Source organism: Dermacentor variabilis, chromosome 4 (assembly GCF_050947875.1).
Source record: "Dermacentor variabilis isolate Ectoservices chromosome 4, ASM5094787v1, whole genome shotgun sequence".
NCBI classification, from domain to species: domain Eukaryota; kingdom Metazoa; phylum Arthropoda; class Arachnida; order Ixodida; family Ixodidae; genus Dermacentor; species Dermacentor variabilis.
The window spans coordinates 193,606,306-193,633,558 of NC_134571.1; the positions used below are offsets into that span (position 1 = coordinate 193,606,306).

The 27,253-nt window shown below is 45.5% G+C and overlaps 1 protein-coding gene across 1 annotated transcript; it reads right to left on the reverse strand.

The window, feature by feature from the left end:
• Nucleotides 1-1,386: 1,386 nt before the first annotated feature.
• On the reverse strand, nt 1,387-5,237 carry LOC142578489 (uncharacterized). The gene is made up of 3 exons (XM_075687871.1): nt 4,936-5,237; nt 2,751-2,919; nt 1,387-1,467 (listed from the first exon to the last, which is right to left on the reverse strand). The coding sequence occupies exons 1-3, from the start codon at nt 5,184-5,186 to the stop codon at nt 1,387-1,389; spliced, it is 501 nt and encodes a 166-aa protein (XP_075543986.1). The 5' UTR covers nt 5,187-5,237.
• Nucleotides 5,238-27,253: the final 22,016 nt, after the last annotated feature.

Genomic DNA, 27,253 nt, shown 5'->3' on the forward strand with positions numbered 1-27,253 from the left:
TGCATAAAGATACTCTTCCATAAATTTTGCGGGCTTAATGTCACTCATGAATTTTTGTTTTCTCACCAAGTTAGTGAAGGTTACCTTCATCTTTTCCATATTTTCGCGGGCCCACTTGCATGTAAAAGCACGAACACTCATTGGTTCTCACTGCCTTCCTTAAACTGCTTTAGTTCGTTACTACGAAAGTGACTTAATCCGTGCACTCTTATTATGCTAAATATGAAACAGTAGAAATATACTTATCTGCAGTTTGTCGATGTCTCCTTCACTGTGTTGGTAGCGAGATCTATCGTCGCTACCACCTCCTTGTCGCATCGTAGCTATATAGGCTGTCTGCCTTTTGCCCACACTATGTAATGTTCGTGACGCTCGCAGTCACGCAGATTCGAGGAACTCGGCGCACTGGCAGAAGCAACACCGGACAAGTTGTTTGTTCAGCACTGCGTCGTGAACAGTAGGTGCGCGTTGCGATCTGTAAAATCTCCGAAGCTATTGGGAGTCTTACGGGGTGCACGGAAAGATTGCTGACGGAGGAACAGAACTATCCAAGAAATAGTGGTCATCGTCAAGCCTGATCACTAAGTCGCGCACTGCAAGCTCGTACGAGTTTGTTTACACTGGGCCTCTTCGATGTTTAGCCGCCATGCTCGCCCGGTGAATGGATGTGATGACGCCACCACAGCGTTCCCTCGCGGTATAATGCGAAGCGTACTAAATTACAAATTAGTCTAATGCACATTCAGTGTACATGTTGTAAGTTTTAAAATGCTTCTAAACCACGTTAAGCTAACTAATAATATTGTACTAAATGCGTTTGTTTTATAACTCGCTTGTGCATGTAATGCACTCGGTGGAACGACAAACAAGTGAAAGAAGGCTCGACCATGCACCGACGATATGATCACGTGAGCCCCAGTTTGTCGACCGCCCAGAAGGCAACGCCCAAGGAATGATAGCCAGCCAGAGTGAATCTAGATAAACCAATGAAACTGGAGGCTTGTCGAAAGATAAACTGTGTCTCGGTGCCATTTGTGCTTTCATCTTGGGGTGTCGCCAGAGCTCGTGAAGATCCCGAGTTTCGCCAAACTCGGCGCATCCTGCATAGCACCCCAGGGCCGCGTTTCGCTGAACGCCGGATTAGTTCTTTCTTTTCGCACAGAACCTGCGTCGTTTTGTCCCCAATCTTCTCGGGTGTGCACGTACTTGGGGATGGAAGGGGGCCCATGTTATAGCTCTTAAAAGAAATTCCGAAGCTTTGCCCGACCTGTTTATGTAATGTGCACAAGCGATAAAGGGCTGGTGAAGTGAACGGCAAGGCAACGGCGAAGCTTCTAGAGCACTGAGTGGTGGCACAAGCGATGGCGAAACGCCGCTTTCCCACCGCTACCCTTTCTTCCCACTGCGGTTTCTCCGGCGACTGCCTTCCTCCTCTCCCGCCATCTCTGCTACAGCGGGAGAGAAGGGCTGTGATGAGCGAAAGTGTGCAAACGACTGGACAAAACGCGACGTCACCTCGACCTCCATTCCGATTTGATGACCTGACTCAACCTTGTACCATGAGGTTGAAGTACTTTCAGTAGTCATCGCCTCAACTTTCAGCAGTTGCGAGTGAACTCATATCGACCGCATCTCAGAGTTCAAGTAGCGTCTCCAAACTCAACCTCGTTTTGTGAGTTCCAAGTCGGGTACTTAATGTCGAATGTACTTGTCTCAACTCAGAACTTAATCCTCCTTTCTTCATTCCCCAATAGGCCGTGGGCTATCGTGACCAATAAGCATTTATTCAATGACTTTGTGTTTTGAAAGCTTAAACCTTCGTAAACGTGTTCTGATGCCTCGGACACGGCTTAAAATGATGCCTGTGAATGATGACAATGAAATTAACACACGGTTTGGTGGATCTAGGAGGTATGATCGTTAATGGATCAAGGGTCAAAGAGTAATAAAGGTATTTCATACCTACAGAAATGACACAAAGACTCTTGCCGGATTGAGGTCTACGACATCCAACACATGCGCAGAATTCTCAACTAAGAAAGAGTCATGTAACTGCTTGATTTTTTAGCTTTTCGTGCAAGAGCAATGCCAAGAGCCTCTGCCACGTGTCTATTTCTGGCATCTCTAGCCTTAGGGGATTGGCTCAATTATGCGTTTTTGCGCTAAATGAGACTTGAAGGTAATTCTTTCCTTTGCTTCCTTTTCTTTATGTTTGCCAGAATGCTGTCCCATATTAGGTTTCTCGCACACACATCATGCTCGCTTCTTGCTTTTCGGCATGCGCGCATTGACGCGAGAATCGAAAACAGCAGAAACCGCGTAATTGTGTTTAGAACGAAACAGATTATGGGATAGAACAGTAAACTCTACCTTCGTATCTGGGGGGGGGGGGGAGGAGGCTCACGTATATATGCCGGTCACGCAACGCGTTTGACCGGCATATTTGACGATCGGTTCTTACAGCGAGATAAGACTCCTTCCGAGATGCATCTCGAGTTCACTGCTTCAGTCGCCTCACGGTAAACACGGCGACCATTCAATCGGGGTGGAATGCAGAAATAATCAAGCACCGTTCTTTTCTTGCACGTTAAAGAATTCTATGTGTTTAATGCTAATGCGGATCCCTCCACTATGACGGCTCTCATAAACCATTGTGCAGTTTTGGTGCGTTGAACCCCGCAATTTATGCTTTAAGTATTCAATACCTTAAATTCAGTTTCAACACCAAAGAGACCGGAGTGGGAGCTTACGTTGAAGTCTTTGCCCGGAACTTTTTCATAAGCAGACGGCGCAGAAAAAGAGAGGACATCACCCCAGGTGTAGTACGCATCATAGAACGATATATCGACGTACTGGGGCTGCGCCAATATGATTGCCTCCAACCTGTCGATGCGGGCTCTGATAGGCGCGTGCTGGAACCTGCAGTGGCGCCGGCATGATATAAATGTAAATCCCCAGAAAATTGTTCTTTCTTACAACAATCACACATAGCTAACTGGTACGAATTCCGACCGCCGGAAAGGAGACAGGGCCATCTGTACACAATAGATACTCATAATTCAGTAACAAAGAAATAAAGAACAACATTACAAGACGAACACTGCACACATGTTACAAAGACCAAACAATAGAAGCTCCTGTTTGTGTTTAACTTTATTGAAAGGGGGAAATGAAAAGGGGTATGTGGCTGAGGGATCGGGCTCAAGAAGGCAATGGGCCTGCTTGGCCTTCTCCGCCCAGTCCACCAGTTCAAGCTGTCGGTCGACGTCCCCGGAACTGAGCCAGACTGTCCAGTCAGTCCCGCTGCTGATGGGGGGATGAGAAAACGGCAGCGAGGTGCATTCCCACATTATGTGTGTGAGTGTCCCTGTTTGTGAACACAGCCTACACTGGTCGCTTTCCTTGCCCCCTGTGATTTTGTTAATGTACTTTGCGTGAGAGTATGTGTTTCTCTGGAGTCGCCTAAACGCGACCGCTTGCGTTTTATCGAGTTGCTTCGCCAGTGGTGGCAGCGCTCGCCGCCTCAAGCGATACCTATGGGCTATTTCATGTTGGGTCTCGCCGGGTTCCTCGTGTCTCTCCTCCTCATTCACGCCGTCCGCATCCGCGGACGAGGCTCGGCGCGCGAGATCTCGAGCCAAACTGTGAGCCGACGCGTTGCCGGGCACAGCCGCGTGAGCGGGGGTCCACACGAGGGTTTTCATGCCGCTTAGAGGGCGCCGCGTGAGGACATGGTACGCCTGTTTGGAAATTCTACCGCGGACGAAATTGCCGATGGCCTTCTTGCTATCGCTTATGAGGGCATTCGCTTCCGCATGCATGATCATGGCAATCGCCATTACCTCCGCTTCGAACATTCGGCCAGCCGTGATTGTTGTGTGTTCTATCAATCCTCCGTTGGGATCCGCTACCACCGCGGTCATGAGGTTGCAGCGAGGGTGTCCCGCGGCGTCTGTGCAGACCACTCCCCCTTGCGAGCCGTATTGTCGCCAAATGGCTTCACTACTGGCCGGCCGATGGCCCTAATGGAACTTGGCGCCCATGATGCGGGGTAGAGGCGGGGCATAAATATCCCCTGAGGTTTCGCGAAATCGTCATGTACCCTGCAACCTCGGGGATTGCCTCGAGACTGAGCCTCCGGAGGACTGTACTGCCAGCCAGGGACAAGCTTCTAAACAATATACGCAGTCCTACTCGGGTCGAAATTATTGACCACTGTGGGGATGCGCGACTGTCGCGCATCCCCTGATATGTTTTTCCCGCATGGCGCGTCTCCTGTATTCCGGCTTCGCCGTGTGGCCTGCGTGATGCCCGCGGCGGTCGATGTGGTTGGGGCGCAGTGCGAGAGATGGCGCGAGTGTTGCGCTGCTGACGCCGCCTCACGGCAGGGTTACTTGGGGGCGCAGGGGAGAACAGGCTGCCTCTTTCCCGCCAGGTCGGCGAACAGCGTGGACGACCCGCGCGCCGCCGACCCTTGCTTCCCTTCCTCATATTGTATCCTCAGTGACATTCGCTCGATCACTGTTGATCAGTTCAAGCTTTGCCCACGCTGTAAATATGCTTCTCGTTTGAAAGGTAATTTAGAGGTAAATCTACAAATAAGCAATCTTGGTTTGTTTGCTGAGCTGACTGGTGTATTGTGTGGCAATAATGAAGATATCCATGAACACAATAGATCAGACCATAGAAAACTCGGTCGAGATTTCGTGGCAACGCCACTTATGCAGGTTACCTCGACCGTTTGGACAAAGCTAAGAGGGTTCCATGGCAAACGACGCCGGAAACATATGGCCTATAAGAACGTCTTTCTGATATCCAACTTAGATATCCATTCTGCCGTGCTTTTCGCTTCTGAATAAGTAAAGAGCTCCTTACGTGTCAACATGCAGCCTGCCGCTGTCAGTGCGAGTGAACTACGACCTGAAGTCAACTGACCTCTCGGCGGGCACAATTTGGAAGGCGTCGTCGTTGCTGCTCCATCGACAGCTGTCGTAGTCGCAGGTGTAGGCGAACCCGAACTGCGTCCCGTCGCACCCGTGTCGTAGCACCGGGGCAGGCCGCAACCGCGACGCCCTCGCGTGACTGCCGCGAATCGGTTGTGACACGTTGCGCGTCTCCAGCGTCCGCACGACCGCGTCCGGCCAGCACACCACGGCGAGCCAAAGATACGTTGGGCTCCAGCGCATTTCCTTGCTCCGCTTGCTCGCTTTCTTGCTCGCTTCCGATGTTATGGCGCGTACCCACTACGGGGAATTGGCGAAGAAGCTGGTGGTTACACTCCGGGGGGAGGGGGGTAAGAGGGAGCTTCAGATGATGATGATGATGATGAAAACGTTTATTGAGGGAGTAAGATGGCCTGTGAGAACCTACGGGTGTCGCTCCAGGTCGTGCTGGGCTCCACTGGCCTCGGCTGCCCGCTGGTCGTGGTTCAGAAGCGCCATTGGCACCTCTGGGTCCGAGCTGGCGAGCTGTACATCCCATTGGTCCGTAGGGGGGATAATTGTTTACCTAGGTAAATATCTGTATTTCTGGGTATGCTCTCACACCCCCACGATATGTGGTAGATGATGGGCCTACCTACGCAACCACGGATACGAATTTGGGTATAACGTCAGATGTAGCGCATCACCGGCCGTGGTTGCTTAGTGACTATGGTGTTATGCTGCTAAGAACGAGGTGGCTGGATCGAATACCGGCCACGGCGGCAGCATTTCGATGGAGGCGAAATGCAAAAACACACGTGTACTTAGATTTAGGTGCATGTTAAAGTACCCCACGTGGTTTAAATTTCCAGAGTCCCGCACTACGGTGTGCCTCATAATCAGAAAGTGGTTTTGGCACGTAAAACACAATATTTTCTTTGATGTAGAGCGTGTAGCTTTAGCAAATGCGGATAAACGTCTACCTGTCAGTGTAATGTTGACATTGCACAAGCAATTAAAGCAGACAAAGCAATGTTAGAGACATTTTCTTTCCCTCAAGGAAATCTTGTGCTTCATGAAAGAATAAAGGAAGGTAATAGAGTTTATTAAGGTTCAAAATAGAATTTTGTCCAATATTTATTAATAAGCCAGGAAGGTAATCAACTCTTCTCATCAAGCTACAAAGTAACACACAGAAAGCCATGCATACGTTCTTGTGGCTAAAACCTAATGTAGACCCCCAAACGGCATAATGTTTCTCACTATATTACCTAGAGGGAAATATGACGCTGCTGCGGTTTGGTATGCATGGGAATGCAGGTATATTGTGACTTCGGATGGGCATCGTCCTCGGAGAGCCAGGACACCTTGAAGACGCGCTTGGCAACCACCGTTCCGTCTGTCACAATGATTCATTTTCTACTAAAAGGGCACGTAAAATGCTGCTTCAGCCTTATTATTACACCAAACCATATTTTGGTTAACTATGAGAACTTGTTATTGCATATACTATTATATAAAACCTAAAAAGTATCAGCGGGCCGCTAAAGTTGGAGGACAGGCCACAAGATTCGCGCTCGCTTTGGAACACTTTGTCGTCTGTTGCTCTTTCTCGCTTGGTTATGCATTGTAGGTTAGTAAACTTCACTGGAAGATGTAATATGAATGAATGGAAACATTTTATTAAATACTACTTTAAGAACGCGTTATTTGAGTAGCCATATCCACGTTTTAGACGAAGCCTCTTATAACACCAGCCAACACAAGCCTCGCAGAGAGAGAGAGAGAGAATCAACTTTTGTACTGAGCCCTTAGTGACGGTTGGTGCGCGCTGGCACCAGATGGGGTGGAACCTTCTCAGGTCCCATATGCGTCCAGCAGTTCCTGGCCCCTAGCCGCCAGCGCGAGCTGGGTCGGTAGGTTAGGGCTGAACAACAAGGTCTCCCATCACTCGGGGGGGTTGGGGCTGGGGAAGGTGGGGGGTAGGGATAGATAGATAGATAGAACAACTTTATTGAAGAATAAAACGCTCAATGGTTGGAGCCCCTAGACAAGGGCCCCACTGGCTTCCGCACGCCGTTTCGCTTGTCGGATGATGGCCCTTTGGACCTCTTCCTGTGAGCTGGACAGCGCCGCCTCCCATTGTGTATGATCCGTAATTTCTGTGTTTGTCTTTTGTGTATATGCCGTGCATGCCCATGAGATGTGGTCTAAGGTTGGCGTGGCTCCGCACCATGGGCATGTGTCCGCATATCCTTCAGGGTGACTTTTATGGAGAATGTGCAGGTTGTTATATGTATACGTTTGCAGCTTTCTCCATATAATCTGTTCTTCCTTACTGAGGTTTTTATCTGGGGGTGGTAGTTTCATTCTATTTCCTCTGTGGTAGTTTAAAATTGCAGAGTAGTTCTGGTCAATCGGGATCAGGTCTTCAGAGGCGTCCTGTGAGCACCCGTGGTGTGCAGCATGCGCACGAGCTACTCTGTCAGCCTCTTCGTTTCCCTTGATTCCCTCATGACTGGGTACCCATATAAGGTGAAATCTGGCTCGAGGTTTCATATCTCGTATAATCCTATAGGCTGCGGTGCATACTCGTCCCCTGAGGTAGCTTCTACATGCCGCTTGAGAGTCTGATAGGATGGTTATTTGTTGTTGTTTTGGTTCCGTCGCTTTGATAGCAAGGGCTATTGCGATTTCTTCTGCTTCCACGATAGTGATGTTGCGAGTGGAGGCGCTAATGATTTCTCTGCCCAAATAGTCAGTGACAGCAGCTACCGTTCTTTTCTGCCTGCCTGGGTATCGTGCCGCGTCCACGAAGCGGGAGTTTGGTTTGTCGCCGTGTGTTTTTCTCAATGTATGCAGCTCTGGCTTCTCTTTTGCCTGCATGTAGAGTTGGGTCCATATTTCTGGGTATTGGCGCCACTTTGATGCTGTTTCTGATTATTGCGGGGATGGGTTGAGCTTGGTTGTGTTGTTCTAGGAACTCGTGATACCCGAGTCTGCCAAGGAGTTTTCTACCCGTGGTCGTTTGTGCAAGTCTGTTTCTTTGAGTTATCAGTTGAGCTTCTGCCAGTTCTTCGAATGCATTATGAATTCCAAGAGACATGAGTGCTTCGGTTGAGGCGCATTGCGGAATTTGTAGGGCGATCTTGTACGCATTCCGTAAGCACGCATTGATCGCATCCCTCTCTGTTTTCGTTAGCTCGGAATACGGCAAGCTGTAAATGAAGCGGCTAACCACCAGACTTCTGATTAGCTGAAGGGTGTCTGATTCCTTCATCCCCGTCCTTTTAGTGGCTACCCGCTTTATCATTCTTGAGACCTGTTGTGTTGCCGTCTTGATGAGGTTAAGCCCGTCTTGGCAGTGTTGGTTTGATTGTAGCCACATGCCCAGTACCCGGATTGTGGTCTTCTCAGGTATTGCATCATTGCCAAGTCTGATTTCCAGTTTAAGGGCAGGGTCCGTCGGAACGTTACGATTCCCTTTCCCTCTCCAGACTCATATAATCTCAGATTTCTCTGACGCGCATTGCAGCCCTCTGGCTCGCACGTATGTCTCAATTTCACAGGCAGCTGCTTGTAATCGTTCTTCTTTTTCACGTAGAGACCCGGTGACACACCAGACTGTAATATCATCCGCATATAGGGAGTGCTGGATACCCGCGATGGCTTGTAGTTTCCTTGCAAGTAGGGATGGTGGGGGTTCTTGAGCTGAGTGCACTATGCAAGGATGTGTGCTAGAGTGCCTTTTGACCGTCTTTCGAAAAGGGCATGAAGTGTCATGCTCTGTTGGAAGCATCTTGTGCAAGAGCACGGGATGCGCTAGCGACCCCGCTTGCGTGCGTCGCACGATCGTTTGCTGCATTCGGCTGAGTTGCGGATGCGGACGGGGAAGCCTACATCTGCCGCTTCTCTACATTTGCGTCATTTCTTTGTAGCGTGTCACGGGGTGCAGTAGCTCTGGCTCGTCCTCGGCCCGGATTGAAAGTTCTCGGGCATAGTGGTCGGCGAGTGCGTTGCCTTCCACTTGCGAGTGAGCTGGGACCCACACGAGCTCAACGGCCCGTCCCGGTGATTTGCATTTGGTGAGGATTGCTAGTGCCGCGGGAGAGATGTTCCCCTTGTGGTAGCTTGCGTAGGCGGTCTGGGAGTCTGTGACCACGGTCCTCACTCCCGGTTGTGCGAGTGCGAGGGCCACGGCCTTCTTCTTCTGCTTCGAATGTTTTCGTAGCCCGTGTCGACGCGCCTGTGACCAGTTTATCGATGGTGGTGACGACCGCCGTTGCTCTGGTTCCGTGCTTGGGAAGCGAGGCGTCCGCGCAGAGGACCTCTGGGTCCTCTTCCAGCTGTCGAGCCAGTGCCTTGGCCCGCGCAGAGCGTCTCTCGTTGTTCTTCCCGGCTGCATGTACCAGGGGAGGGGCTTGGTCGTAATAATATCTCTCCACGTTGTGTGGAGCGGCTCCGTTGTCGGTTGCTGTTCAATTTGCCATCCTATCTTGCTAGGATGGCAAATTGAACAGCCTCGCAGGCACATATACCGTCAGTCCATATACCACAGCGCCCCTTAGGACACTCCCTTAGACGGTGGCTCCAGATTTCACTCTAGGTGTTATAGTGAGAAACTCTATGTCAGAAGGCTAGAATATTCTATTGTTTACAGGAATGCCTAATTTTTTAAATGGAACTTAGGTATATTTTTCTCAGGACTGAAACTCACCCATCGCTTAATCAAAATTGATCAATTGTTCCATGTTCTTTGCAGATATGACATAGCCGGGATAGTGCCAGACCAGACCTGTCTAAATAAAGATTGAATGGTGGAATACGGCATCGTAATTTAGAGAGAACGGTTTACAATTCACGTGTGCGACTGCGATGTTGGCCCCGGAAGAAAATTAAATGGTTTAATTCTGTTACTTAAAAAAATTGGAGGACGCTTAAGCTTCGCCTTCAAGAGTGGAACGCGATACCGTTATCGCACCCCGTTCGCACCGTCCGCTCATTGCTCTTGCGCATGCTCTTGAGTCACACAAAGACATAGTTTTCATATACAACACTTCTAAGTCCACAGCACCACTTTGGGGCATCCTCGCACCGGTCCCCGCAAGGCCCCAATGCGCTCAAAAGAGACGAAGGGGAGAAGCGGGCGAGTGGCGCGTGACCTGTCAGGGCAGCGCTGTACATTGCGACGAGGCGGTCTTCTTTGTTTGCCGCCAGATGGCTTTGCGTGCGCACGAAGCGCAGAAGAAATGTAGCGGAAGTGTACTTCGCTAATCGTTTAACTGCGACTTTTGTAGTTTACATGCTCATAATTAACAATATACGCCGCAGTATACCTTTCTACGGCACGTTTCTAAGGCAACACCGCATTGACTAGGGGCATTTTTGTCGCGCTTTGAACCATCGAATGTTTACAATCGGTACGCAGAGAATAGCTGCGAGATTTATTTCAGACTTCTGGAAGTTTAATGATACATTACTGGAAGATAGAGAGTACGTGACTAAAGTCAACAGTTATATAGCAAACATGCTGCGAAGTAACTACGGATGTTTTATGCAAGTATGGGACCAGCCTAAATGCGATATTAAAATAGCTGCTATTGACAGATCATGTGCACTTCGGCGAAAAGAAAAACAACGAGTTAAAGCGCTGCACAGTGCCCTAGATGTTGTGCTAAGTATGGGGTGCTACGAGCCGGATTGTTGACAAAAGAAATTAAAGGGACTAAAACTAAGCTCGAGGCAATAGACGAAAAAATGTACCGTGGCGCAGTGATAAGGCCGCGTAACGAATAACTGTGGTCCGGAGAGACGCGGACCAAACGCGCGCTCAGTGATGAAAAAAGGCACGCTCTGTCGAAAGCAGTAACTGAAATATGCTATCAAAATGAAATCACGAATAGAAAAGAAATAATCAAGCGGGCATTCGTCGAATATTGCACAGATATATTCACCCTTTATACACCGAATACTGACTACTTCAGAACAGAATTCAGAACTGTAGGGGCGCAGAGGCTCTGTCAGGCACTTTGCCTTTACCTCTGCCCCCTACACGGAGAGAATACGTGAAACAAGTATTAGGGCTGAGGAAATTGAATCAGCGATTCTCTAGCTTAGTTCAAACAAGTCTCCTGGGCCAGACGGTCTCGGTGCATCTCGATATAAAGCCTTTAGAACTGAAATGGCAGTCGCACTTGAGAGGCTGATTAGCGAATTCTATGAAATGAAAGCAACTCCTCCATCCTTCCGAGCGTCGCACGTAGTACTAATTCCTAAAACGAATGATCCGATTAAGTTACAGTCTGTTGAATCACAATATCCCAGCAGTCTAACAAACGTGGACTATAAGATATCCGTTAAGATTTGAGCTCGACGCCTTCAAAGCGTTATTAAGTCACTTGTAGGGCCACATCAGACCTGCGGCATAAGAAGGAGCACAATCTTTACCAATGTTCACACAGCTAGAACTGTCCTCGAATGCTTTGACGGAATGTATGGGCGCGTGGCCCATGTTGCAATTATATCTGCACAATGAATTGGATAAAGTCGTACAAGAAGTTTTGTTCTCAATCCTAGACCATGTCAATGTTGGAACCGTTATTACAGAAGGTATTAAAATGATGTACAATGGTTGCATAGCGAAGCTGATAATTCATAGGCACTTAAGTGATGGTATTCCTCTGCAGTCGTCTGTGAGACAAGCCTGGCATTTATCTCCCCTGCTTTTTGCTCTCTACCTCGAGCCCTTTTGTTTGCGGCTGCTGAAGAGCCCAAACATCCGGGGTTACACTTTTCATAAAACTGAAGTTCGAGTCTTAGCGTATACTGATGATGTAGCAGTGTTTTGTACGGACCATGACAGTGTTAAAGCAGTTGTACAAAAGGCTGTAAAATTTTGTACTGCAAGTGGAAGTGCTAATAACTGGAACAAATGTCTTGGTTTTTGGCGTAGGAATTGGCAATACAAGCCTGAAACTTTTTGTAACATGCAATGGGCGGTAACACCAGGCACCTTCCTAGGTGTGTCCCTCGATCATTATCGTGATAGAAAAGAATAATGGGACAATGAAGTAGTGCGAGTGAAAACCAACACCGGCAAATGGGGAGGGCATAAATTTTCAATGTGTGCAAGAGCCACGGTGTGTAATTTGTTTTTAGTCGCTAAAATCTTTTACATGATGCAAGCGTTATGTCTGACGAGGATGTCTGTGCAAAAGCTGCATAGAGTATTTGCGACGTTTATTTGGGCTTGAACATGGGAAGTACAAGTTGTAGTAATCCGTTCCGTAGAGTGTTTAATGGTGGGCTTGGGTTGTCACATTTGTTCCTCAAACAGATTGTAAGCAGGTTTCTTTTTTTGCGTGATTAAAAGGATGCTTTTCTGAGAACAATCATTCAAGCTCGATTACGCGACTCATTGCCTGATTATGTACTGTCGTCCATCTACACGGGGCCAATGCATTTAGGTGCTTTTTTGCGTGAAGCGGTCGCGTCTTTCCAAATACTAAAAGCAAGACTTTCTAGTGAATATCTGGCCGCTGTTAATAGTAAGAAGCTGTATAAAGACCTTAATGTTTTCTTGCCTGTACCGTTGTATCATACAGTATTTGCTTTAGGTTCCGAACGAAATGTTCTTAAGAGAGTTAAACGAATGCAGGTAAGAGCTTCTTTTAAACCTTTCTTCTTTCAACTACATACAGACACTCTCCCAGTGAAACCGTGGCTCCAAAGCAAAGGCGTTTTTGTACCGTGGTCTGTGAATCGCTTTATATGCCAAAAAAAAAACGGAGACAATCGAGCATATATTTTGGACTGTCATGATGCAGTGTTTTTGTGGGATATTCTAAAACGCAGCTTTAAAAAGGAATTGTCGTTAAATGCTTTCGGGATACGCTTCCTGCCATGCGCGGAACCAGAGGGAGTGCCTGTAAATCTGCTAATGCTTCTGTGCATGCATAGCGTGTGGCGAACGCTTAGGGATATTAGACATGGGCGCATTGTTCAGGCCCGAGCACATGAATACTTCATTGAAAGTGTGCTATAGATGCGCGAGAGAGAAGAGAGAGAAAACGTTTACTTGCACCCGCAAAAAGAGCCCCAAGGAGTCAAGAGTCTTCCTGTCTCTTCGTCTTGCTGCTCCCTTTTCAGCTGGCTTATGCTCCTTGGAGCTCAGCGGTGTCCAGGGCCATGCGGATGACTTCTCTTTGATCATCTTCCTTAGAGCTGGTCATTAAAGTCTCCCACGATTGTCTATCCCTATCTGGTTTATGTTATCTAGAGCATGTCCATATTATGTGGATCATGTCCGTCTTTGCCCCGCAGTGTTTTCAATTCATGTTCTCAATGTCATCGTGCCATCTCTTCAGAATGTAGGGGTTGCAGATCACCCCCGCTTGGAGTTGCCTCCATGTTATCTCTTCTTGCTTACTTAGTTTCTTATGTGCCTCTGGCAGTGTTTTCCTTCCCATTTTATATTTAGCGAGAATTTAGCTCTACGTGTTTATGCCTTCTTCTTTTTGTAGGGGCTCGCTGTCTGGAGAGGCTGCTTTGGTGCACCGGTAAATGAGCTCTTGGGCCAATGCGTGCGCTTTCTCGTTGCCGGGCAAGCCTTCGTGGGTAGGAGTCCCTATAAAATTTACTAATTCTTCTGGAATTGGTTCTTTCTCCAATATGTTGAGCGCCTCTTTCGAGATTCTCCCTGCGCTATAATTCCTGATGGCTGTTTTGGGATCTGACACTATGATTTTGACACCTTTTTGTGTCAAAGATAGGGCTATCGCCGCCTCCTCTGCTACCTCCACTCTGTTTTGCGGGTTACTGCAGCCCTTTGAGTCCTCACCGTTAGCCTGTGTCGTTACTGAGACAAAACTTGGTCTGCTTTCATGTTCTTCTGCATCTGTGTAGCATCCGTGCTGCGTCCGTGCTGCATCCGTGTTCATATTCTGCTGCATCCCCTTGCTTTTTATACAGTGATTTTTGTAATGATTTAACCATTTCTTTCCTCCTATCCTGGGGGTGACGGGGATGTATATTCTTCGGGAGTGGTGGTATGCGTATCCTGTCTCTGATTTGTGACGGAATGGCTCCCGTTTTTCTTACTTTGCTGCTAGTTTTGTATCCTAGTTCCTCTAGAATTCTCAGACCACCTCTGCTTCTCAGTAGTCTCTGTTGCTGGGAGCCTAGTGTGGCTTCGATCAGGTCTTCTAGGGGGTTTGAAACGCCCATGTTGAATATGCTGTGCGTAGATGTGCATGGTGGGATTCTTTAACTCCTTTCCTAATGAGGATTTCTATTTTGTTTTTCTCGGCCCTTTTTAGTTTAAGGTACCGTGTTCCGTATGTGAGCTTGCTGATCGCGAAGGACTGTATTATCCTACGCGAATTTATCTGTGCACAGAGTGATCCTACTGATTGGCTAAGTGCTTTGGACAAAGTGACTAGCCTACATCATTCTTATCACAACACACTGGTCCGACATTGACTATTTCTTTTTATGGCGATATATACATATACAACGATATGTGTCATTCCCTTTAGCACGGCAGTGGAGAGTTCGGCATTAGGGGCCTCACATACACAGCTTCGCTCGTCATGCACTTTCACACAGTGGAATGGCAGTGAATTTCTTTATTTTATACACTCATTCTATACGCTCATGACGTCGCGTCTCCTACTACGTGGCGTCTCCTACTACTATCACGTGTGCAATAACGCGCGCTCTAGACACGCCGTTAGCCAAGGACAACTGTGGAGCCGCCCTGACTTGGGGAAGGGTTCTCGTCTCGCATCCCAGAGGCCCAGGCTCGGTTCCAACCAAAACATAGAGTTACTAAATTGTCTTTTCAAAGGCACTATTGACTTTTTTATTGGAACCTTCGTGAAAAATCTGACGCCAATGCGAGCATGTTGTGACGTGTTTTCACTATTTGCGCCCTCGGTGATTTTTTGTACCATATTTCAGTCACGCCGATTCCGCTGGGGGATTATCGCGGAATAATATTGGCTTCTCATTAAAATGGCTAGTGTCATGTTAAGCATGTCTGATAAAAACGCTGCGTAGGGTGCCTACGAACATATTTCAAATCGTGCAGAACTTCTCAATGCTTCCGCGATTCGGAGCCGATTCAACTAAGTAATAGGACATGCATGGTACCATAATAATCCGCACTACATTAACTGATTTTACACAAGGCATGCGGCTACATAGTTCTTCAAAACTTGCGAACAATAGTTTTTCTCAAGCACATAGTTGAACCACCTTGTCGTCCGCGTAGAGCTGTTATAGTATAATGCGCGTGTAACATCCGTGGTAGTGTTGTGGAAAATTCATAGCTGTATTTTTTAGTGTACAGCTTAGATGGACGCTATGACTTATTGGACTCCAATACCGCACTTCTGCTGATGCCTCAAGTACCAAGACACCACAACGGCAGTGGTGCTTACAGTGTGACGTGCCTCGACTTCATCTCCAACTGTTATCTCTAACTCCTTTTTTATTTTTTTATGTTAAACGCGGTCGAACAGTTCAGAAAAATCTAAAAAATAAGATCAACTTGTTTGTGGCCATCACTTGCGTAATTGATGAGCGGCCCTTACGGAAACCATGCTGTGCAGGAGACAAGACATGTTGTTCTTCCAGATGTATAGTTATGTGTTTTATTATTACGTGCTGTAGTTTTTTGCACGTAAGGCTGCTTAGTGATATTGGTCTGTAACTTAAGACCACGTTTTTGTTGCCTGGTTTATGTATGGGTATTATTTTGGCGATCTTCCACTTTGTGAGAACAATGGAAAAATATTCCATTGCTTCATAGTGATTCATCTTTCCTAGTGATTTATTAAATATTGTCCGCAAGTATTTAGCTACCTACTCCGTATATCTCTTCAGAAAGCCGTAAACCTTAAGAAAGATGTCTGGCAAGTTGTGAGGACCCGTGCCCTTCCTTGTGTCAACGTTCTTAAAAGGTTAAGCACTCCATGCTCAGGAACTGTTAGTAGCTTTATTTGTGTGCGTTTAGCAGGTTCCATGGAGGGTATGTTTGCATCATCTAGGGTAAAACCTGATTGGAAGTAATCGCTAAAGCATTTAACAAATGCTTTTCTTTCTTCAGAGAAATCTGTGCGCTCGTCATTTTTCTTTTTATTCAGATATTTCCAAAATTTATTTGGAGCATTTTTGTTAAAGTTGGGAAGGATCTGCAAAGTGATTATCTTAAGCATATTTTTAGTTTGGACTTCGAATAATTAGCGGCTAGTGCAAGATAGTTTCTAGTTAGACTTGTAGGTTTCGTGTTCAGCTTTTTTTTTATTGCGTAAGCAATATGAGTCAATTTCTTTTCTTGCTTTCGAATGGCAACCTAGCAATTAACCCATCACCCTATCTATCATCTCCAACATCAAGGCGTACTCGCCACCGTCATCCCAATTCGCTGACACCGTATCTTGTACGAACAGATTTATTCAAGTTATCATTTTTTCTTCGTACTGTAACTGATTGGAATGATTCTTTATGGCCTTTCGTAACACCTTGATACTTTTAAACTTAACCATGCTTATATTTGCTTTGTTTATCTTATCGCTCACCCTGCTTGAACTTGCCGAATGTTTGCAGTATAGAATAAATAATAATTATAATGTTACTTGTGTAATGAAAAGCACACCGCTGACGATTCTAGCCGCACTGCCAAATCAAAGGTACTTCAAGTAATGGAAATAATTAAAAGGAGACGTTACTCTCGTCGTGAAACCCTTGCCGAAATTCAGAGCATAACGCAGGGATATGCTGGAGGCACAGCCCACCTGTGGATCAGTATGGACTCACCTCTGTCCCAGACGGCCACAACCCTGAAAAAGAAAGTTGTTGTTAAAGCAATCAGAAAGCTTCTAACAAATTTGATATACTCTTTGCCTCAAGGGCTGCATACAAAATTTTCTGAGATGTCTCAGGCTATAACAAAGTGTAGTGTCCAAAATCAGACCTCCCTTGCTAAGTCTTCTAAATCAAAACTGCCAAAATATCTCCCATCTGCTAGTGCAGATTTAGCGCGAGTTTGAACTTCACAACAAATTGATCAAGAAGTTAATTAGCAAAATTCACAAGGCAATCATGAAGGATACATGGACAGCGGGACTTATAAACGCACCAGGAGACGTATTGTCGGGCGATTACTTTCGGCGATACTATCGCCTTCCCGTGACGTAGGGCTCCACTAGCCAATAAGCGAGCCATCAAAGTGATATCGCCGAAAGCGAACATCCGAGAATGCGTCCCCAGATCTCCTAATAACAAATTTCCTAGTTATCCTCCTAGCTCCAAAACTAAAAAAGTGCGCAAAAGAATCCTTTACTAAGACCCAGATTTGGAATAAAGTATTCTGGACCAAGCAGGTGCTGCTCCTCGGCTCTCGTCAATATGAGGTGCCTAAAGAACAACAGTGGAACTGTCTGACACTACTTTTGTATCTAATATCCCGGTATACTACAGATACTACACTATTGCCAGAAACTTTGTTGATAGCTTGTAAAGATTTTCAGTTTAAAGAACTATCGTTGTTTTCGATTGGATAGGCCTTCCCAAGGTAGAAAGTGGCTTCGTTCAGTTGGTCCAAAATTTGTTATAGACCAAAAATTTAATATCAGTATATATCTATGGAAGGCGAAGTAATATTATTACGAAAACAAAAGAACTTCAGAGCCCGGCACCACTGTCTCTTTTAAATACCTACTTCCCTGCAAGAATACTATTCCAAGGATACTATTCCTATTCCAAGGGAAGATAAAGTTCATTGATTGACTGATTGATCGATTAATTGATTGATTGATTGATTGATTGATTGATTGAAGATGTCTGTACGAATGAAGTCACTCTGGATTGCTGCGAAAAGAAAAATTTATATATGGGTGATTTCAATTCACATCATGTGGCTTGGTGCTTTCGGAAAGATGCACCTGGAAAAGCTTTCTGCGATCGCGCTGCTTCAAATACTTTTTCTTATTTTAAATTGTTATATTGCAAATTTTCCTCGATATCAGTCGCGGCGCTCTGGCTTAGATTTAATATTTGAAAACTCAGGAACATCAATCTCGTCTTGGGCTGTGGATGATGACGCCAAAAGTAGTGATTACCGCCCTCTATTGAGAGATTTTGCGCGTCCATTAATTTCTTGAGATATTGAAATATATATTTTCTTGGGCTATTCGATTTTTAAGAAAGCATTACAGTCCACGTTGTATCTTTCATAGGTATGGAGAGAGACGGTAAAGCTATGAGCGAATGGTCAGTTTTAAAATGTGCCCTAAATAAATATCCATTCATAGTATCGACAACAAAAGTTTTGGCAGTACCCGGTGGAAATCTGACTGTGCACGGGTTTACAGATACCGAAAGGCTGCGTGGAAGAAACTTATTCTTAACCAATACCCTACTTATTGGAGTCGCTTTACGTATGCTGCAACTATGATGAAACAATATCATTACCAAAGAATAACTGTGATGAAAAACGTTATAATGGCCTGTCCAAAACAGGCAACGAAAAAAATCATTTTTGCTTATCCGCTTTCACAAGGCTATAACCAACTGTTATATTGATTATATGTTGAATATTGTATCACCGACGGCTATATTGAATATTGATCCAGTAGTTCTATGGCATAAATAACTACTAGAATCATTGGACGAAATCGCCAGATATATAAAAAAAAAAACGTTTCACAACTCAATTACAACTGAAATATGCTGGGACTGCATCGTGGACAATTTTTGCAATTGTAACGATTGAAGAGCTTGCGCACGTTGTGCGACTGCTACTTGCCTCAGCCCCAGGTAGAGATGATATTACCACGAGCCTGTTAAACTTATTACTCACGTATCTCCGCAAGACCTTCTTAATGTCGCCTCCTGCTCCCTTAAGTGCGGTTGGGTTCGTCCAGAATGGAGGCTTGCTAAAATTCTACCCTTGCTGAAGAAACAAGTAACGGGATTGTATATGAACAACAAAAGCGCCATTGCATTAACTTCTCATATTAGGAATATAATACAACGAGCTTATATATTCTTACAAGGTGGTTTTCATCTGATAACCCGTTATCGAGCCCATTTTAGACTGCGTTTAGACCCGGATGATCGCTATGGCGCGCGCAGATTGATTTGGAGGTCCGCATTAAGTTTGCTCAGGTCAAGCGTTGCAACGTTGGTGACTATTGATATAGATAAGACATGAGACAGTCTGAAGCATGTCAGTCTCCTGCATATCGTAAAGAACGTGAATTTTCCTTCATATGGGACAAATTGTACCGATGAATTCTGAAAATATGTAAAATTATATTGCTACCAAGGAGGCGTTTCGACGACAAAGTATAATCTGTCCAGAGGAGTTTCAGTGGGTTTCGTTCTCTCCCCTATTTCGTTTAAAGTTCTAACGAGTTCAAGTCCATTGTGTCATGACGTACAAGTGTAATACAATTGTACGACGCTTCATTCTTTGCGTTAGCGATTGACGTTCACTCATTGGATAGAATGCTATAATCATATTTATCAATACTTTGTTATCGGCTTGAGGACCTTCATATCTCAATAAATGTTAGCAAGAGTGCCTTCATTGAATTTCTCTTAAATATTTTCTTAGTGTCGCTCTCAAATACAGCGAAGTAATAATCCCTCAATGTGAATTTATTAAATGTCTAGGCATAATATTTGACTCAAACCTAAGCTACTCCAACTGAACATGTTACTCCCAATGCAGCGCGCGCTGTTTGCATGATTCGCGGACTCTGCCACCGCCGTTCTGGGATACGCAGCAAAATTATAATAGTGATTTACCTTAAGTGTGTTAGACCCATGTGGGAATTTGGGTGCGTGTTATTCTCATGGTGCGGGAGTATACCAGATTAAGCCCCTTCTTTTATCTAGAGCGAGAGGCTCCGCGGATTTGTCTTTGTTTACCAAAATTTGTTGCAAAAAATGTATTATATGAAGAAGCCCGATTGTACGCACTTGTTTTGCAGATTCCGCATTGTCAAAGTAAAAAAATAAGCCTACCTATGCATTGAGGCAATCGCAGCTTGTAATCATTAACAAAAAAACTGCGTTCTTTGACCAAACGTGGTCCCGTTTATACAATACGCAGGTTCTTCTAGTGGAAGCACATCTAGAACCATTAAAAGTTCAGATACGCGAGATCATTTTTCCCCAAAATACCCGTAAATGCTACTAAGCTTGAATTTGATTATGTATTTCCTTCCAATGCCAAACTCTTGTACGTTAGATATTTAGGTGCACTATTATGACATCATTAATCCCAATTGAAAACATAACGTTATACAGACGGGTGCATAATGTCTTCAGAGAAGCCGGTGGTAGGTTTCTTTCAGAGATGCCATACTGCGGTTATTCCTTCCGACTTCCTGATTTCACACTTATATTTTAGGCGGTATTATTGACAATTGCTTCAGTGTTTCGAAAACTTTTTGTAAATTCTTATCACTGCTGCATTAGTGACCCATTCATTGTTCGTGAGCACAGCACTCACCTCCCATTCTCAGGCAATAAACGAATAAACTCCGATAAACTTCAATAAACTCCAAATTTCCAATAAACTGAAACTTAAACAACAGTTTTGAAAGTGCTAGAAACATTAGGCCTTCCAGCTTAACTGCTGTGGCCTAGATATCGGTACCAGGTCATCATTTCTCGCTTTTAAATGAAATGGGTGACACACTTGTGCGTACGTCCTTACTGATGCACGTGTTCGTGTCTGTTCGGCGTTTTATCACCGCGGCCAGATTGAAAAATCTATTTTAAAATACATCGAAAAATACCGATTCCAAATACCAGACTTTAACCATTTGTTTTTGCCATGGTACAGTCAATATTACCAATTTATTTCTTTTAAATAAATAAATAAATAAATAAATAAATAAATAAATAAATAAATAAAATGCTTTGCGACATGCAAATGGGAAATCGCCTCAAATAATACTTTTGCCGTAATACACCAAAAAAACTGTTCCTTGAACAGGTCAGGTCTGGTGCTCCTAGATGCCTGTGTACGAAGAAATTCAAACAATTTAAACAAATTTTTGTTAACCTGCTGTTATTTCACAATAAAGCGAAAAAGTAATTAAAATATTATTCCTAAAATTACGCATTGCTGCAAACACTTAAATATTCTCAACCTCGACCGTCTACACTGTGTTTTAGCCATAGAAACGTATGCATGGCTGTCAGTGAGTTCTTTTGGGGCGCAAGGAGAATACCTGGTTAACTTACATATTTATCATTTGATATTTGACAAAATTACAACTTTAAATCGATCCGAATGGACTACTTTCACATTTGCTATCTTTTCATAAAGCACGAAATTTTATATCTTTAATTAATTATTTCATTTATTGTACAAATTCAGCTTTACCACGACATATACTTTCTTTTTTTAAATTTGTGTCGCGCCTCACCCGTGTAACGGCCGGTTTCTCGTCCAATCCTGCGTAGTGGGTGCGCACCATAACACGAGGAGCGCGCGAGCAAGCACGCGAACGGCCCTGGGGCGCTTCCTTCCTTCGCCTTAGAAAAAATTATTATTGAATCAAACCGATTTCATTGATGACCGTATTATTCTTTTTATTCCTCCTCCATTGCCTCATTTATATATTATAGATAATCTTTTCTTCCTTTTCATAGCATAACAGTCTACTGAACCGTTTTGATTTTTCCTCGCTTAAGTTCATGTAACAAGATTTTTACCTGCATTTTCTCAACACATAAGCAAAGTGTACCCGACTGTTGGCCAATCCCCGTGAGTGGAAGGGCATCATCATCATCATCATCATCATCATCATCATCATCATCATCATCATCATCATTTCTTCTTCTTCTTCTTCTTCGTCCTCTTCTTCTGCTTCCTCTTCTTCTTCTTCTTCTGCTTCCTCTTCTTCTTCTTCTTCTTCTCCTTCTGTTTTAGGCCTGGCTTCCTCTGCAGAACACGCCGAGTTTATTCTGACAAAGGTTACCTTCACTTCCCTAATAACCTATGTTGTTTGTTCTCGACTAGTCTTTCACGTTACTTCAGCCAGTCAGTGTTTTACAAAAACTTACGCAGTTTTTCACGCTGTAGGCGTGAGTTTAAAAACGTTTTTGTTATGTTCTGTCACGGATGCTTACGCTGTCGTGTGTCCGTCCTTCGCCTGAAGGAATTGGGGAGTGGGCTCTCAGGGTGCAGTATCTACACGGTTGGTTTGGGACGAAGGAGTTTGGCTCATCCTCTGTTGCCCAGGTGTCGACGGGCCTTGCGAATGAGGAAGGCTTGGGTGCAAATATGTCACCACTGTTAATTAAAAAAAAAACATACCGTAAAGACGGAGACGCTGGTTTGGGAACGGACAATTGACATGAGAATTCAGCCGTGGAAGTCGCATTGAAAGGGAGGGTGGAGGGGGCAGAAGGCAAATACACTCATGTACTGAGCCTTGGGTGCAACCTCCGGGGCACATATATTGTGACGTTCCATTTCGTTTCCCTTTCCCATAAATCTGATCCGTCCAAAACGTCCAATCTCAGCGATAAAGGGGCCCTTCGAGCCACGTCCGAAGAGCCGAAGACAAAGAACGCGAAGAATGGGCTGTTCGAAAGTACTGTGCTAGCCGGGAAAGATTATTGGGGAATATTCATTAGCTACAGGGTTTGTCATAGCCTCATTGCTGTACTAAGAATTCTAAATATACTTTGGGGTTGTTCCGGACTTTTGACAGCGAGATATAGAATGTTCTGGGAATTATTAAACCTGTGTCTGTGTGCATCCGAAAGGCGTTCCATAACGCGTATACATAGCGTGGCACAGGAGTGTGTTTCATTCCGAGCCCGAAAAAATCCGGCTGCCGTGGCCAAGAAAAGAAACCGCGCACCTCGACCGCGCTTCGTGGGAGAAGCACGTAGCCATCGAGTTTCTGCCAAGCGCACTAATTCCAATTTGTTTGGAAATTTTGTATGTATAGGGAGCCCGGATGCAAAAGCTTGATAATTTGCCCCGTAGATTTTGTAAAGGACCGGATTAGAGCGAATAACGTCTTCCATTGTCTGATGGGTTTTGCAAACCTCTCGTGTTCGCCCCACGTAGAGTCCCCCTGAAATGTTGCCTTGAAGAATAATTGCTTAGCTGCTAGTACGAATGCTAATTCCTCCGTATGCGCCCGGTACTTTCAGCCATTCTTCTGCTTAAGTGTCTACAAAGATGTATCAGAGGAGGCGTCATGACCAGTCTTTCCTCTGCGGTAGATCAAATCGGTTTATGGTGGCAGGTGAACTGGGAGCAAATCGGTTCGCGTATAGTCTTTTCAGTCGCACTCGCTTTTGGCTGTCGGCTATCGTAAATAATTTATGACGTCTTCACGCGTTTCTACTTGATTGCATACTTCTCAGAAATATGTGATTTTAAGATAGATAAGAATCAGCGTCTTCATTTGGATTTATTACTAACAAAAAAAAAGGAGAAGAAAAAGCGGGCCTCAGTAGTTTGCTCGCTCAAAAAATAGCTTTTTCGCACTTTTGTAAGTTTGCTTTTTTTTTTGTAAAGTTGAGCACCCACCATAATATCTCGTACGAAGACCCGCTAATGAGAGATCAGCGCCTGCGAGAGAAAGCTGAGGAAACAGGCGAGTGACAGTGACGCTGACTCCAAAACAGCATATTAAATTCATAGCGCTCATTTTCTGGGCAGGTTTTGTTCAACGTTCTTCTTTTCGAGCCTCTTTAGCCAACGAAATGTTATGAAACCGAGCGTGCATACACATTTAGTGAAGTGGGGCGAAATGAGTCTTAACAAGGTGCATGGCGAACAACACACCGCTACCCTATACTCATTTCTCAGTAGATTATTTCGCTCATTTCCAAGTCAATACACGGGACTACCTAATGGCCTTTCTTAGGCGGGAAATCAGTACCGACTGCAACAAATGCCGTTCTACATTCCAGACCTGTGCCTCTCGACGTGCGTCTGTCTTGCCGCGAGAGGCTACCAGCCGGCACGACGACCTCTTCTCGTGTCACAATTTCATGCCGTGTGACGGCTCCTCGCTAACGTGTTCGGCAAGACATCTAAAGAATTCTGAAAACGTAACGCAGCTCTTGCGTTGGGACAGGCGAGGGAATGCTCAAATAGGGGAGGAAAGTAACTCGCCATCATTCAAGTTTCCGCCGGTGCGAAGCTCATCACCGGCCTTGCTTGTGCCGCGTGGAAAGTGATATTCGAAATATCACACGCTGCCCAACACTTCGGCCTGGACGCGGCCCGAACGGAACTGACATTACTAGCCTGATGCGATCGGTTCGTTCAGAGAGTTACGTTCTTCTCCGACATGGACGAATGGACGCCAAAAGAACACCGACAGAAGGAGAGCGTGCAGTACTCGCGTGAACTCCGGCTCGCCTACGGTCTCGCGGTGGCGTCGAAAGTGCTACTTCAATTTTTCGCGAAATACCATAATCTCTGTGGTGCAAACGTCGTCGCCAAGCCAACGGCGCTTTTTCGGCTTCTGTCGCAGACTCTTGCACACTTGAAGATGATGCGATGGTCTCTCTGCGAGGACGGCCGCTACGAGTCTTGGCTGGAGAAAGATGACGCTGCAGATATCAGCACACACTGCCACCTCCAGACACTCAAGCTTGATACCATCTACGTGGACTTCGTAGCGACTTCTTGAACATCTCCAACAGATGCGACGACCAGCAGCGCCCCTGTATCCATGCCATACGCGAGGACGCCGTAAGGGAGCCGATAAGAAAAGCTTGTACGAAGTTGATGACAGTCAGGCCCGGTCTGCACAGCTCCCGTTGCCCTTGCCAACGGGCACGTCCGCCCACGACCAGCCTCTGTGCCGAAGGTTCGTGCATCTGCGTCCATCCCGACGACTGCCTGGAGCAGAGGGCGTTGCTTCAGGGAGTGCGCCACGCGGTCGTCGTCGTGGAAGTCGACTCGGAAGGTGCCTGGCTCTTCCTCGAAGGCACACCGGAGCCGGAGAGCTGGTGCTATTAGCCTCGCCAACTTAGCGAGCTGCGATGGCTCTCTCTCCCACAAGGTTCGCCGTCATTCGCCGCCAGCAATAGAACGAGGCTGAAACGAAGGATGGACAAACGAGCCGGGTAGACACGTGGGCGATGTCAATACAACGTATGTTGAAGGTATATAGATATGATCACATGGTTGAGGATTTTGAATATCAGCAAGCTAATCACGATCACACTCTGCTAACGCTCGGAGCAACGCCCATGAGCACAGCAGGCTAGTCATGACAGCGGTCATTCACTGGAAAAAGCAAAGAACAAGGCAGATTCGAGTTTAAAAGCACCAAGAACCGACACACGAACGGTACACGGAAGTCATTAGGCCTATTGGCTTACAGCTCGATGCGACATCTGTGCCCATTTCAACACAGTCATTATCCATTAGGAAGCAGCGAATTACCGTAGTTTGTTTTGTCCACGCGGAAGCTTAACAAATAAGCGAAAAAATTATCTGGTACTTCCCCTTTGAAGTCATCAAAGGCTTGCTTCTCAAGCTCTTCGCGGTGCAAGTGTGTTTACCGATAAGGACCACATTTCGGGGAATTTTGTTTCCTATGCGAAATTTCAGTACAAGCGATGACTGTGCTATAAGCAACTCTAGCAAGAGTGACTATGTAGAAATAAATTCACCTTTCCAGGGAAGGACTGCCGTCTAATAGCCAAATGCTTCCACAGGAGAAGCCGGATTCGAGCCTCTTTTTCTGTGGATATTGCCATCAATTTCAAAAGTTCTGTCTTTGCCTACTGCATGAAGTGATTGATGCCGTCTGAAGCCATTGAAAGCACCGGAAAGTACATGGTTCAGACTGGAAACTCTGGCTGTTGCTGCTGTTTTATTTCTTAAGTTTATTTGTACATTTGGCACACGCGTTGCCTAATGCGTTTCTAGAACGACCGCCGAACACTTTTATTCACCCAAAGGTTTAACACTGAAGAAAAAAAAGTAAAAGAAACGAAATTGTGTCAAATTTATTGATGGGTTTAGTACCAGGGATCACAGAGACACACCAAAACAGAGCAGATAATTCAAAAAAATTACGCATCATGAGTTAACGTTAGGTTCTGTGGATTCGGCTGTCAGAGTTTCTTAGTTTTTTCTTGTGATTTTCGCTCCTCAAACAGCATCTGTTAAACAAGAGTAATGAACCATCCAGATAATTTTGGTTTCCTCTTTTAGAAAAGCCTGGACTGTGTTGTTCACTGGTCTATGTAGCGGCAAAAATACAAGCAAAAAGAATTGAAGGGTGGGCACACTTACAGCCACATGACAGAACTTTAGCGAACAGCTTAATAAAGTTTGTCTCGAATCTGGACAAAAGTGTGGCACCACCCAATAGTAATTGGTAGTGAAACGACTACACGTAGTTTATAGTCATTAAGGCCAGTATCTTACAGCGTATATAGACCAGGTTTTCGTGCGAAGACGTTAAACAATATTTAAAAAATCACCTGTGACTGACAGAGCGATCAGAATCCGTGAGCTTGTCTACTAGAAGCAGTGAAAATTACTCGCCCAAGAAATCGAAATGCCTAATCGACTAAATAACGAAATATCACTAAATATATTTACATTTATATTGTTGTGCGTGTGTGTGATAACATTTATTGGAATGAGGTCCGGAGGCTCGACTTCTTAAGTCAAGGCGGGCCGCTCCCACGTTGGCACTGTCAGGTCAAGCCTTTCAGCGACATCATGGGCCCTCTGGACGGCCCTTAGTTGGTCCTGAAACAATGGGCTTTGAATCCTTTTCTCCCACTGTGTCCACTCTTCAACGAGGTTGGGGAGAGGCGCGGGGTACCCCGCCGGCATATGTCTGATTCCAATGGTGCCATTACAATCGTTGCAGTCCATCCTAATCTCCCTCTATGGATATATTTTATTAATGGTGTACGGTGTGGGATATGTTCCTGTTTGCAATGCGCAGAGAGACTGCCTGAGCCCTGTGCAGTTTTGAATGTGGCAATGGGAATTGCCTGCGTCCTAAATAGTAGTGTTTGGTAATGCCATTGTATGTTATTAAATGATCTCTAGATTCCCTGGCTTGATGGTGAACGGCTCGGTTGTGACTGTCACGGTTAGCAAGTCCTCGTGCCAAGTCATGAGCAACCTCATTGAGGTTTATCCGAGTCTCGTCCATTTTTCCCATATACGCAGGAAACCATCGAATTTCAGTTCTCATAATCCCAATGTTTGCAAAAAGTTTCGCTGCAACACCAGCTACGTAGCCTTTATCAAAACACTTTATAGCGGATTTCGAATCACTGTAAATGCAGGCCCA